Source organism: Vigna umbellata, chromosome 10, assembly GCF_029865625.1.
Source record: "Vigna umbellata cultivar VRB3 chromosome 10, Vumbellata_1.0, whole genome shotgun sequence".
Classification (NCBI taxonomy): Eukaryota; Viridiplantae; Streptophyta; class Magnoliopsida; order Fabales; family Fabaceae; genus Vigna; species Vigna umbellata.
In genome coordinates this window covers 17,849,135-17,861,237 of record NC_142174.1, presented here as the reverse complement: position 1 = coordinate 17,861,237, position 12,103 = coordinate 17,849,135, and the positions used below count along the sequence as shown (strand labels likewise).

The 12,103-nt window shown below is 31.7% G+C and overlaps 1 protein-coding gene across 1 annotated transcript; it reads left to right on the top strand.

Annotated features, from left to right (window-relative positions):
- The first annotated feature begins 8,640 nt into the window (after positions 1-8,640).
- On the top strand, positions 8,641-11,647 carry LOC124843595 (G2/mitotic-specific cyclin-1-like). Its single transcript, XM_088100075.1, has 10 exons — positions 8,641-8,843; positions 8,960-9,086; positions 9,199-9,255; positions 9,486-9,531; positions 9,640-9,909; positions 10,239-10,328; positions 10,417-10,638; positions 10,731-10,829; positions 10,913-11,091; positions 11,175-11,647. The coding sequence occupies exons 1-10, from the start codon at positions 8,789-8,791 to the stop codon at positions 11,317-11,319; spliced, it is 1,290 nt and encodes a 429-aa protein (XP_087956201.1). The 5' UTR covers positions 8,641-8,788; the 3' UTR covers positions 11,320-11,647.
- Positions 11,648-12,103: the final 456 nt, after the last annotated feature.

Genomic DNA, 12,103 nt, shown 5'->3' with positions numbered 1-12,103 from the left:
ATTACGAAATAATGAAAAATAATTTTAAAAATAATTAATAATAAATATTAATTTAATGCTTTAGTAATATTTTTTCTTAAATTCATTTAAATTTGTTGGTATGTGAATAATTATGTTATAAATTATATATATATATATATATATATATATATATATATATATATATATATATATAATTTATGTATATTCTATTTATGTTAAAACAAATTTCGTATATTCTATTTTAAATATATTTTATAAGACAAATATGTAATGTGTACACATAAAAGTATGCATTAAATTTGTTCTAATTAATTTTATTTAATAATAATAGTGATATTTTACTTTAGATTTTAAAACATATATTTAATACACATACATTATCATTACATTTAAATTTAATAAATATATCATATTTAGTAATAAATAATATTATATAAGAAATTTTTTATGCAAATATTACTGAATAAATAAAATTGATTAAAATTCTATTTTATTACTTGTTTTGTCATAATAGACGTTAAAGTTAAAAGTCAATTTATAACGATAGTCTTTAATCTTATATATAACAATCCAAACTTAAAAACTACAATATTTTGAACTGTCAAATAAAAATAAATTATTATTATTATTATTTTATATTATAACAAAGAGTTATAAAATCTCTAACAATAATTTTAAGAGATATTTTTACTTTTCATATTTTAAATTAAATTTAATTCAATGAAATAAAAATATAATAATAAATAATAATAACAACAAAAATAAAATAATAATAATAATAATAATAATAATAATAATAATAATAATAGTAATAATAATAGTAATAGTAATAGTAATGTTTATATAAATTTAAGTTAAATATTTAAAATGCTTTAAAGTTGTATATAATATTAAATTATTTTATTTTTCTATTTGTTTCAAATATTTTTCTATACAAATATGAATTTTTTATATTATTTTTTATATCTTTTTCTTTTCAAGACATATAAATTAGAAGATGGTGATACATAGGAGTAAGGATGACAACAGATCAGGTCTACCCATAATCCGATCCAAAAAAAAATCTATTTGTTATTCACTCGCTATTCACACCGTTTAAAAAATATCCGAAAGTATTTTTAAAATCGTGGATATATGGAGAAACTCGCAAATATTTAAAAAATATGCTTTTAAAATTATTAAAATAAAATTACAAAAAATATATAAAATATAATATAAATTAAATTAAAATTTAATTTTACTTAAATTTAACTTTATAAAATATAAATTAATTTTAATTTTTATTAAATTTAACTTAATAAAATATAAAGGCTTAATAGTTTATTTTGTCCCTAGTTTTGGTGAGTTGTGTCAATTAGGTTCCTCCTTTTAAAAAAGTGTCAATTGCATCCTCACTTGGTAAATTTTGCCTCAATCAAGTCCCTTCCGTTAAATACTCACAACGGCGTTAACTTTTTATTCTCTTTCTTCTGTTTCTCTGCAATGTAGCAGACCTTTCTGTCAGTGCTATCTTTTCGTCCTTTTATGCAGTGATACTTTCAATTCCAATGCAAAGCAAAATGCATAATCTCCATTTTTCCACCTCCATTATATCACATTCGTTGATTATCCAATCCCAAAGACTCTTCTATTCTCTCCCACTCATTCTCCACCTCCATTTTCAGCAATCAATTCATCCATCAATATCTTTTATTCTCAACATCGTTGCCATCAATTAACACAATACACACAAATCAGAGAAAAAAAATGGGAACGAGAAATTGATTGGGAGAAAGATGGTTGAATGGTAGTGCTAGGGTCTGCAAGAGCCATGACGTCAAAGAGATCGCCGGTTATAGAGGGGTGGTGGCAAGAGGAAGCTTGCCCTGACGGTGTTCTACATAGAAGAAATGGATGGAGAAGAAAACCCACACGTAGATGAAAAGAACACAAGGAATGAACGATTTCTGGACAATGGAACGCAGATTGGGCCAAGCTAAACCTAAGGGTTTCTTTCTTCTATCACAATCTCAAAAAAAATCAAACTTTTTCTTGTCTTTTTTTCTTTGGCTTTCTGGAAACTACGTGAAAGAGAATAAGACTGAAGAGCAATTTATAGAACCCAAACATAAAGCCAAATAAGTTGGTCTGGTTTTCCTGTCTCCAAAGTAGCCACACCAACACACTATACTATTATATTCTCTCTCTTGAGCCTTCTCATTTTCATCTTGTTTTGTCTTTGTTCCTCTCTCACTAGAAGCAGTGGATGCATATCCTGAGGTTGAGTGGAGTGAAAGGACAAAAGTAACCCTTACTTTTCTTAAATCTGTCAAAGCCAAAGGTATTTGTAGCTTTTTCAGAAGCAAAAACATGTCTCTGACTCTTCCAACCTTAAGCTTCTTTTCAGGAAAGAAAGAAGGAAGAGTGTTTTAAGGATTGGCTTTCGGGTTGTAGGTGGAGTGAGATTCAGAGGGTTAACCATGGGGTGTGTGGTCTATATATATATATATATATATATGTGTGTGTGTGTGTGTGTGTGTGTGTGTGTGTGTGTGTGTGTGTGTGTGTGTGTGTGTGTGTGTGTGTGTGTGTGTGTGTGTGTGTGTGTGTGTGCGCGCGCGCGCGTGTTGAGAAGAAGTGAGTAATAAAGGGTGGAAAGAATGGATTATTGTAATAGATTTGGGGTGCAGGGACGGTTGGGTGAGAAAAGAGAGAGAGTGAGGGAGTGTATTTTTTTAGTTTACGTAAATGGTAAAGGTGAAAGGGAGTTTATGGAGGGATAGGGACGTGAGGGTCACACTGTGTCTAAAAGGAACAAAACATAAATAAGAATGAAGGATAGATAGGTTTAATATTTGTAGTGGAGAATGGAGTGAGTGAAAGTATGATATGGTAGTGAAGTAGGAGGAAGTACAGGTTGGTGTGTGACAGATCCCAGAGTATGGGCTTGTGGGAAGAGAAGTAGGCGGTGAGTCTTAGCTTCTGGTAGTTAAACGAAGAATGATTGAACTAAAGAAAAAACTCTTGGAATAGTTTTATATTAGTGATTTTGGTAGAAGTTACGTGTGTGTGTATATATATATATATATATATATATATATATATATATAATATTATATTAGGTTTTCATTTTATTTGAAAGAAGAATAGACTTTATCTTTTCGGTAAGTATGTGAAATTTCAAGAAGGATTGGATAGTTCAATCCTTGTGGATTACGCGAGTATATAATGGAGAGGGAGAAGTGAATTGTGGAATGGGTGGAATGTGTTTTTCACGTACAGCATCATGGAGATTAAGGCTTCGTGTAGGGTGGATTGGAATTTAAAGAAAAGGTAGATAGGTAAGTTTCACTAGGACTGCGTTTATATTTAATAGCAGAAGACAGAAAAAAAGCTGTTGTGCACAGAAAAAAGCAGAAAAAGTAGAGGAGAGAGAAAAATAATTAACGTCGTTTGTACGAATTTAATGGAAGAGATTTCATTGATGCAAATTTTATTAAGTGAGGACGTAATTGACACATTTTTTAAAGGATGGACTAATTTGACATTTTCGAGCGAAACTGGGGACAAAATAGGGTATTAAGCCAAATATAAATTAAATTTTTATTTTTATTTTTTCGAATAGTGGATATACAAGGTATGAATATATAATATCCACATCCGACGCGTTTATAAATGAGTATTAAAATATCTGATACTTACAACCCGTAAGTAGTATATATCCGCAAATACCAACTATTTGTTTCGAATTTTTTCCGCGAATGGAGATTTTTTTGCCATTCCTAATTATATATTCTTTTGTCATTCCTAATTATATAAAAGATAATTTGATCCGATCATTTTTGTTTATAAACAATTTTTTTTAGATTTCAAATTCATTATATTTAGAATATTACGTTGGAGATAATAAGAAATCTTAGTTTGCTCATACATTTTCATTTATATAATATAAAAGTGAGATTTCATGTTAGTTTGTATAATTCAAAATTCACAATTTAATAATAATTATATATATATATATATATATATATATATATATTATTCCATAGAAACATCCTTTTATATTCTAACCTAACATCTTATTTATGCTTTTCATCACATATTTTTTTTTATAAATAATTCAACCATTTATATATTTTTCATCGAAGTTTAAATAGGTAAGGAAATTATTAACCATTTATCACCATTTTAGTTTAATTTGTATTTCTAAAAGTATAAATAAATCAGAAAGAATCAAAAGCTTGGATGTGAGAACCTGAATAATTAACACACCTAAATCCACACTCTGATCATCTTTTAATGCACCTGGCCACGTCAAAACTCCACTCACCTCCACTCTGCATGCGCCTGCCATGTGTCACGGTTGGAGCATTCTGAGAACGTTAGTGGGAGACAAGTGGCGTGTGGAGGATGGGGAGTTCATTCTGCATGGGAAGAGAAAAATAATTCTGAAAACTTTCCCTCTTCCTCCTGCATGTTTCATCTTCTTCTCTGCAATCCTAATTTCAAATTCCTTGCCCTCTCTCTAAACCGTTTTCATCTTCTCTCTAAGATAACTCACCATCATCTCCTCCGATCTCATTTCAGACACCGTAGACACACTCCCTGCACCGTGAGCATCATTTTGAACCGAACAGAACTGAGAACTGAACTGGTAAGTTCTCGTCTCTGCACCTTCGTCCATTTAGTTCATGCGAACCAAAGTTCTGGTTGCATGCATGGGTTAGAAGTCTGATCTGTTTATGATTTTGGTGTATTAGATTAAGTGGAAGTGGTTGAGTGAATTTCTGGATAGAAAGCCGTGAGAGCACTAGAGAAACCATAAGCATTTGGAAGTGCACTGCTAGACCAGGTAAGGGAAGCTTTAGTAATTTAATTTAATACTGGTTTGATGTCTATGACAGTAATGAAGTGTACTGGTTGTGTAAAACGTATGAAATATATGAATTTTGAGTGTGCCTGAATAAGTATAGTTGCACTGGATGTATATTATGAATGTTGTTTGAACCGTATGCAGAGAATGAGATGTATGATTTGGAATATGATTGAAATTCTGTATGATTTGGAACGATAATACTTGGAACTGGATGTTGATGATGATATGTTTGAAACTGGAAAATGGAAGATTCTGTATTGATGAAATGATAATATGAATTCTGTAATGTATGAGATTTATGTTAAAGAAAAATTCTAAGTTATGGATCGTATGAAAATTTTGAAGTTAATGTGAATGAAAAATCTGGAAAATCTGATCTTCTCTGATTGATGATGTACGCTCGTCATCGAACGGTCTTATACCGTTCGGTTTCCCTGGAAAATAACTTAGAATAAGATTTCTTTCATTTGGAGAGGATTATGATTAAGAACGAGCGTTATTTGTGTGTAGAGCTAGTTTTGAGCGTTCTGCTCAGCTTAGAGTGTCCAACCATTTAAAATAAATTGAAGAGTATTTAGAACGCTCGGTTTTGTTACCAGCGTTCGTCATAAGCAGCGCTTAGTATTAGACTGAGCGTTCGTCCAAATGAGCTCTCGGTCTTAGATTGAGCGTTCGTCCTAGTTAGCGTTCGGTCTGATACTGAACATTCGTTCAAATGCGCGTTCGTTCTATTTTAGTGCTTGGTCATTTACCTAGCGTTCGTCCTAAGCAGTGTTCGGTTTTGTAACTGAACGCTCGTCCTTATCATTGCTTCGTGAGCGAACGTAACTAGCGTTCGTCCAAATTCTTAATTGACGTTCGGTCATTGACTGGCAGTGTTCGTTTCCGAATTTAATAATGCTCTGACCATTTCTCTGAATATATTTAAAACTGTGTTTGTCCTTTTGATTTAACCTCAATTCTTTATACTTAGAATTTTCCTAAGTATTACTCTGATCTTCTAGACTCAATCTCAATTAAATTACTCATTCGCTTTTAACGTTCGTGAATGGATAATGGTTCGTTTCTTTTGTTCAGAAACGCGACTGCAGTGTACTGTAATACATTCATCTTGATCTATTAGATGAAAAACTTTTGTTTAAATTAAGAGAGTGGAACACAGAATGGAAATCTGAATAAGAGGAATGGTTAATAATGTGCGAATGACATTGTGAATGAATTTTATTGGATTGGATTGTGAATGAGCGTTCCAAGGAGGAACGTCTCCATGATGTGAATATGAGAAGTAGTGTAGTATGACCATGGTAAAATCGCTGATGGCTGTTCATCCTGATATTCCGTGAGTGCTCATCCTCATGTAGAGGGGAGTAGGTCATGCGTGGGAATGGCAGGAGGCCCTAGTCCTATTGAGTACTTTGGACTGATAAGGGTTAACCTCGGGTGGCAGCTGTTGAGGGTATCCCAGTTACTACATCACCCGGGTGCACGAACGCCTGCGGTTACATGGATTCATACAGTCCGGACAGTCGTCATTTATGAGAATTTGGATGAGTTATGATATGCTTTGATATAGTGCTGTATGACTTGTATGATTGATTATGTATGTTAAAGTTTATGTTGTGTGTATGAATTAAATTACCTAAGCTTACCCTTGCAATTTCCTTGTGTTGTCTACTGTTTTTGTATGTCCGTCTTGTCAATGCAATGATCATCCGTTGTGGATGTGAGCAGATGGTGAGGCACCCCTTGAAGCAATGCTGGAAGAAGAAAATTTGAAGGATGCCAACTTGGTAGAAGTAGAGGTTAAAGCTGAACAGTAGAGTGTTCGTTCTTTAGAAATTGCTAGCGTTTATGTGCTGTATTTTGAGACGTTCGGTTATTTATTTTGTAAGGCCGTTCGTCCAGATTTTTTGAAGCCTGGTAGTTAGAAAACTGAACGCTATATAACTTTGTACGTTCGGTTTTTATTTTGAGCAGCTGTTGTAAATATTAAGACTGCACTGTAATTTCTGTAAATGTGATTAGTTCTGATTAATAGTAATTACTATTTATTGGGATGTTACATTGAATCATACTAAATTGAATCCTATCTGATTACAGTGAATGTTTATATCTCTAGCCTAACAAAATAAACAAATATTAGTTATCGAGTTTTTACTATATTTTACATGTTCTAATTTTAATGTAAATTTTAAAAAATATTTAATAGAAAAAAAAATAAGAACAAAACAACTTTATAAATTTATTTTAAAAATTTGAAAACCAAAATATTTTAAAGCTTAAAACATAATTTTTAATTTTATATCTAAATTTAGTTACTACAAATATATTTAACTTTAAAATTTGACCTAAAAAGATGATATTAATTTATTTATATTATATAAGTAAAAATAAGCTTTACCTCACAACTTATTTTATAAAAAATTAAATTTAAACTCAACTTTGTAATATTATATTAATTCTATCCAATTCAAGATTTATCGTGATGTTGCTCATTATGAAATTGTTATAAATCTATTTACAAATATTTTAACTTTATGTAATGTTGAATCATAAATATTTTAACTGTATGCAACGTTGAATCATGACATGAGTGTGTTCAAAATCAACTACAAATAATGCATACACTATGTCTACATGAGACAGTTATATTCAAGATCGATCTTAACTTATATTACATAAATGAGGGCATATAAACTTAATAGTGTTATTGGAAAATGCATATTTTTCATTTGTTTGTTTCATTCTCGTATTAAAAAAAAAGAGAAAAACTTAATTCTAGAAGTGCGGTAGAGCGCAGTAAGGAGCGGACATGAACGACCGTTAGAAGAAATAGAAGAAGAAAGGAGGGCAACAGAAAATGACAAATTCAACACTCAATCATGTCTAGTTTTTTTGTCTTTTTTATTTTTAGATACAAAAATAAATTTTACTAAAAAGGCACATTAATAAACTATAATTGATCACTTATTAAATTTCTAACGTCAAAATAAATGTTAATCAAACACTAATAATAAAAAAAATAAACATATAAATAAAAACGTCAAAATTATTATTTAATATGAAAATATTTTTATATAACTATATAAATATGACTAAAATTTGGAAATGTACTATATCTTTTAATAAATTGTCTCCTATCACTTTTAAATTTTTTTCTATTCTTCTATGGAGTCGTACCTTATAACCGGTATTTCAACGGAAAGCCAATATAAAAGTCATAATTTTTTTAATGTATGAACTAAATCCAATTTCAATTATTTAAGAATAATTTTATAACGCTCTTAATATATTAAACTATAAAAATACAATATTTTGAACCTAATTAAAATATTTACTAAAATGCAATCTTTTCTTCTCATGTTCATATGGAAATTCTTTAATGTTCTCTTAAATCAGAAACAATTAAACAGAGAAAACTGTTAATTAACCATAATTGTTGTGTAATGAGAAACATAAACATTGAACAGAATTAATCAACATGTTAATCATAATTATTACAATTTTAATATAAATAACATTATTTATTTACTTTATGAAGTAAAAGAGAAAAAAAAGTAGAATAGTAAAGTGTAATTGTAAATGTGTTTTGAAAAAAAATGAAGGGTTTGCTACGGCTACACGCTTCTCCACATGGGAGGCATATTATTACCGTTATTAGAATTTAGGACAGAGAGACAACGTAGAAAAAATAGAAAAAAAATAAAATAAAGTAATGGTATTGCCAGCCAAACGATCCAACGGTCATTAGTGACTAGCCGTTGAGTTTTGAAAAGTGGTCTCACCAGACAAATACCCCATGGTTTCAGTCCTCCAGTGTAGTGTTTGTAGTGTCACTGTTAATTAGTGTAAAAGATTACCCACCCACTTCCATTTCCTCCTGCATTACATGCCCTTCTCCCTGTAATTATAGTCTTGTGGGTGGTTCTTTGTTTCTGTGTGTTCATCACAATGGTCATATCAGATGAAAACAGATCTAAATCAGTGAACCCCACAAGTTTTCAAGGTATTAAGTGAAGGTTTCGGTTTCAATGTTGATGCAAGATTCAAGATTTAATGATAAAAACAACACGGCTAATGAGGGTTTTTATTTATTAATTTTTTTTGTGGATGTTGTGATAGGAGGGATGAATTGTGGGGGAAACAGAAAGGTGGGGCAAAACAGAAGGGCGTTGAGCGTGATCAATCAGGATCTGGTGGCGGAAGGGAGACCTTACCCTTGTGTTGTTAACAAGAGAACATTGGCAGAGTAATTTTCTTTTTTTAATCTTTTTCGATTGGGACAAGCTGTTTTTTTTTCTATTGAGATTCTTCAGTTTTTTTTTTGTCTGTGATGTTGATGGTTTGGTTTTCACTTTCAGAAAACAAGATGTGTGTGAGAAGAAGCAGGCGGATCCGGTGCATCGACCCATCACAAGGTTAGAGGATATAACCCTTTAGTGTGATTTTGAGGTTTGTTTGGGTGGATGAAAAAAGTGAAAATAAGTGTTTGAATTTTGAAATTGAAGTGTGTTTCAATGAGTGTAGTGTATAGGCCCCTTCGGTTTTTCACTAGAGGGAAAAAAAATCGATTAATGAGACTTTTCTGTTCTTTAATTTTAGACACAAGTTTCAATGTAACAGATTGTTGATTTTGGTTTACTTTTAGGAGGTTTGCTGCACAGATTGCCAGCACACAGCAAAATCGTGCTGAGGTACTTATATGATGAAATTTTATGCTTTGCACATTGCACATATCCTTTGACAATTTGAAAGTTGAAACTGGGATTTGAGTGGTGGGATCAATTTGAATGAATGAACAGGGAACCAAGAAGTCAAACTTGGGAAATTCGAATGGATTTGGAGAGGTTATATTTGTTGATGATGAACACAAGCCAACGGATGACCAACCAGTGCCAATGACTTTAGAGCAGACAGAGCCAGTGCATAATGAATTAGATCAGATGGAGGAAGTTGAGATGGAGGATATAATTGATGAGACAGTTTTGGACATTGATATATGTGACGCAAATAATCCCCTTGCAGTGGTGGACTATATTGAAGATCTATACGCCTACTACAGAAAAATGGAGGTAAATTTGGAATTGAATAGTTTGAATTCATTACACTTTTCTGACGGTTTCAAAACAGTTTAACTTTAAATGGGGATACTGTCTGAATTCTAATTTGTCAATTGAACTTTTTTGAGTACTGCATTCAAAAGTTGCATTTTCTGCTAAAGAAAATTCATTATATTGTATTTATATAGCTTTTTACTTTTGAAATTCTTCTCTGTAGAGTTTAATTCACTTTAATAGTTTTAGAAATCAAAAGGGATTCCAGAATGGCAGCTAAACTAACATGGGAATGCCTTTGTATTGAATTTTGGTTATGATAACTAAACAGCATCGCTACAATGCAGGGTTCTAGCTGTGTCTCACCCAATTATATGACACAGCAGTTTGACATTAATGAAAGGATGAGGGCTATACTTATTGACTGGCTTATTGAGGTAAACCAACTGTGCTACAATGATCCTTGTGGATTTTGTTTTGTTTTCAGTGAATTCTAAACTCCCTATGTTTGTTTTGATCCTTCAGGTGCACGACAAATTTGACCTCATGCACGAGACATTGTTTCTCACAGTTAATCTCATAGATAGATTTTTGGCAAAGCAGACAGTTGTAAGAAAGAAGCTTCAGTTGGTTGGACTGGTTGCAATGCTTCTGGCATGCAAGTATGAAGAAGTTTCAGTTCCTGTGGTGGGGGATCTAATTCTCATATCAGACAAAGCATACACAAGGAAGGAAGTTCTGGAGATGGTAGATTTGTTTGCCTCGTAACACAGCAGATTAACTGTTTGACAGATTCGTGTGGCTGAACTAACTGATTTTGTTCATTGTGAACTATGCAGGAGAAGTTGATGGTCAACACATTGCAGTTTAACATGTCTGTGCCAACAGCATATGTTTTTATGAAAAGATTCCTAAAGGCAGCTCAAGCAGACAGGAAGGTCAGTATTATTCTTCATGTAGTTCTGCCAAAGATTCTGAGTTTAGAAGCATCTAACTTGTTGACTCTATTATTCCTCAACAGCTTGAGCTATTGGCTTTCTTCCTAGTAGAGCTATCTCTAGTGGAATATGAGATGCTGAAGTTCCCTCCATCCTTGCTAGCAGCAGCTGCTATTTATACAGCTCAATGCTCCATTTATGGCTTGAAACAATGGAGTAAAACATGTGAATGGCACTCCAATTACTCAGAAGATCAGCTATTGTAAGTGGTGCATAATTTAATGTTCCAATTACCCAATGGTGTTGTGTAGATAATACTAATGTGTGCTTGATTGTGACTCGCAGAGAGTGCTCTACCTCGATGGTTGATTTTCATCAGAAGGCTGGAAAAGGGAAACTTACTGGGGTACATAGGAAGTACTGTTCATCTAAATTTAACTACACTGCAAAATGTGAACCCGCACATTTTCTTCTGGAGGACTCGTTGTAGCAGGCGGCCATGTATAAAGCCACTAACAAAACATCATCATGATGATATGATATGATACACTTGACTTTGATAATTGGGGGGCCATTTGGTTAATGGATGCAGGCGGACACATGAATTTGAGCAACTTGGGTTGCACTTATATGTTGTATCTCAAGTGTCGGGTTTGTCTTATGTATTTTGTTGTTCTACTCATGTTATTTTTCCTTCCTTTTACTTTCTGTTATGTTCCAAGTGAACACAACATACTTGAGTCGTGTAATTTCTCTTTGTTCCCATTGAACAAAATAATGGAAACCATGACATAGAAACAACTTCATTCATTTAACAAGTATTTGTGACTTGTCTACTCATGTTTTATCTGTGAATTTGATATTTATAACAACTTGATAGATTTTGATGATATGCAAACTTTAAAATACTCAATACCATATCACAAAATGAACTTCAAGAAGATCAACAAGTAATTATTATATGTGATGTTGTTTGAGTCTTAAAAACAAATAACTAAGTGGTTCATAGTAATTCTTGTCTGCTGATATTAAACCAGGTTGAGTCTAATTAGAATTATGGTTCCCACTCATACTAATATTTCAAATTTATAATACAATACTTTGTATATAATATGTTAATCACGTCAATATTAAGTAATATAAATATTTTATTATATTGACATTTCTAAAACATATTATATAGGTAAAACTTCAAATTACTATTTAATAATATAAGAATAACCACATATTAAAAAAAATAAATGAAAAGAAACTTTAGAATATAAAAAAATAAA

Coding starts and splice junctions, on each gene's coding strand:
- LOC124843595 (XM_088100075.1), top strand. CDS start 8,789: ATGGTCATATCAGATGAAAACAGATCTAAATCAGTGAACCCCACAAGT. Junction 9,087..9,198: donor AACAAGAGAACATTGGCAGA/GTAATTTTCTTT, acceptor TTTCACTTTCAG/AAAACAAGATGTGTGTGAGA. Junction 10,639..10,730: donor GGAAGGAAGTTCTGGAGATG/GTAGATTTGTTT, acceptor TGAACTATGCAG/GAGAAGTTGATGGTCAACAC.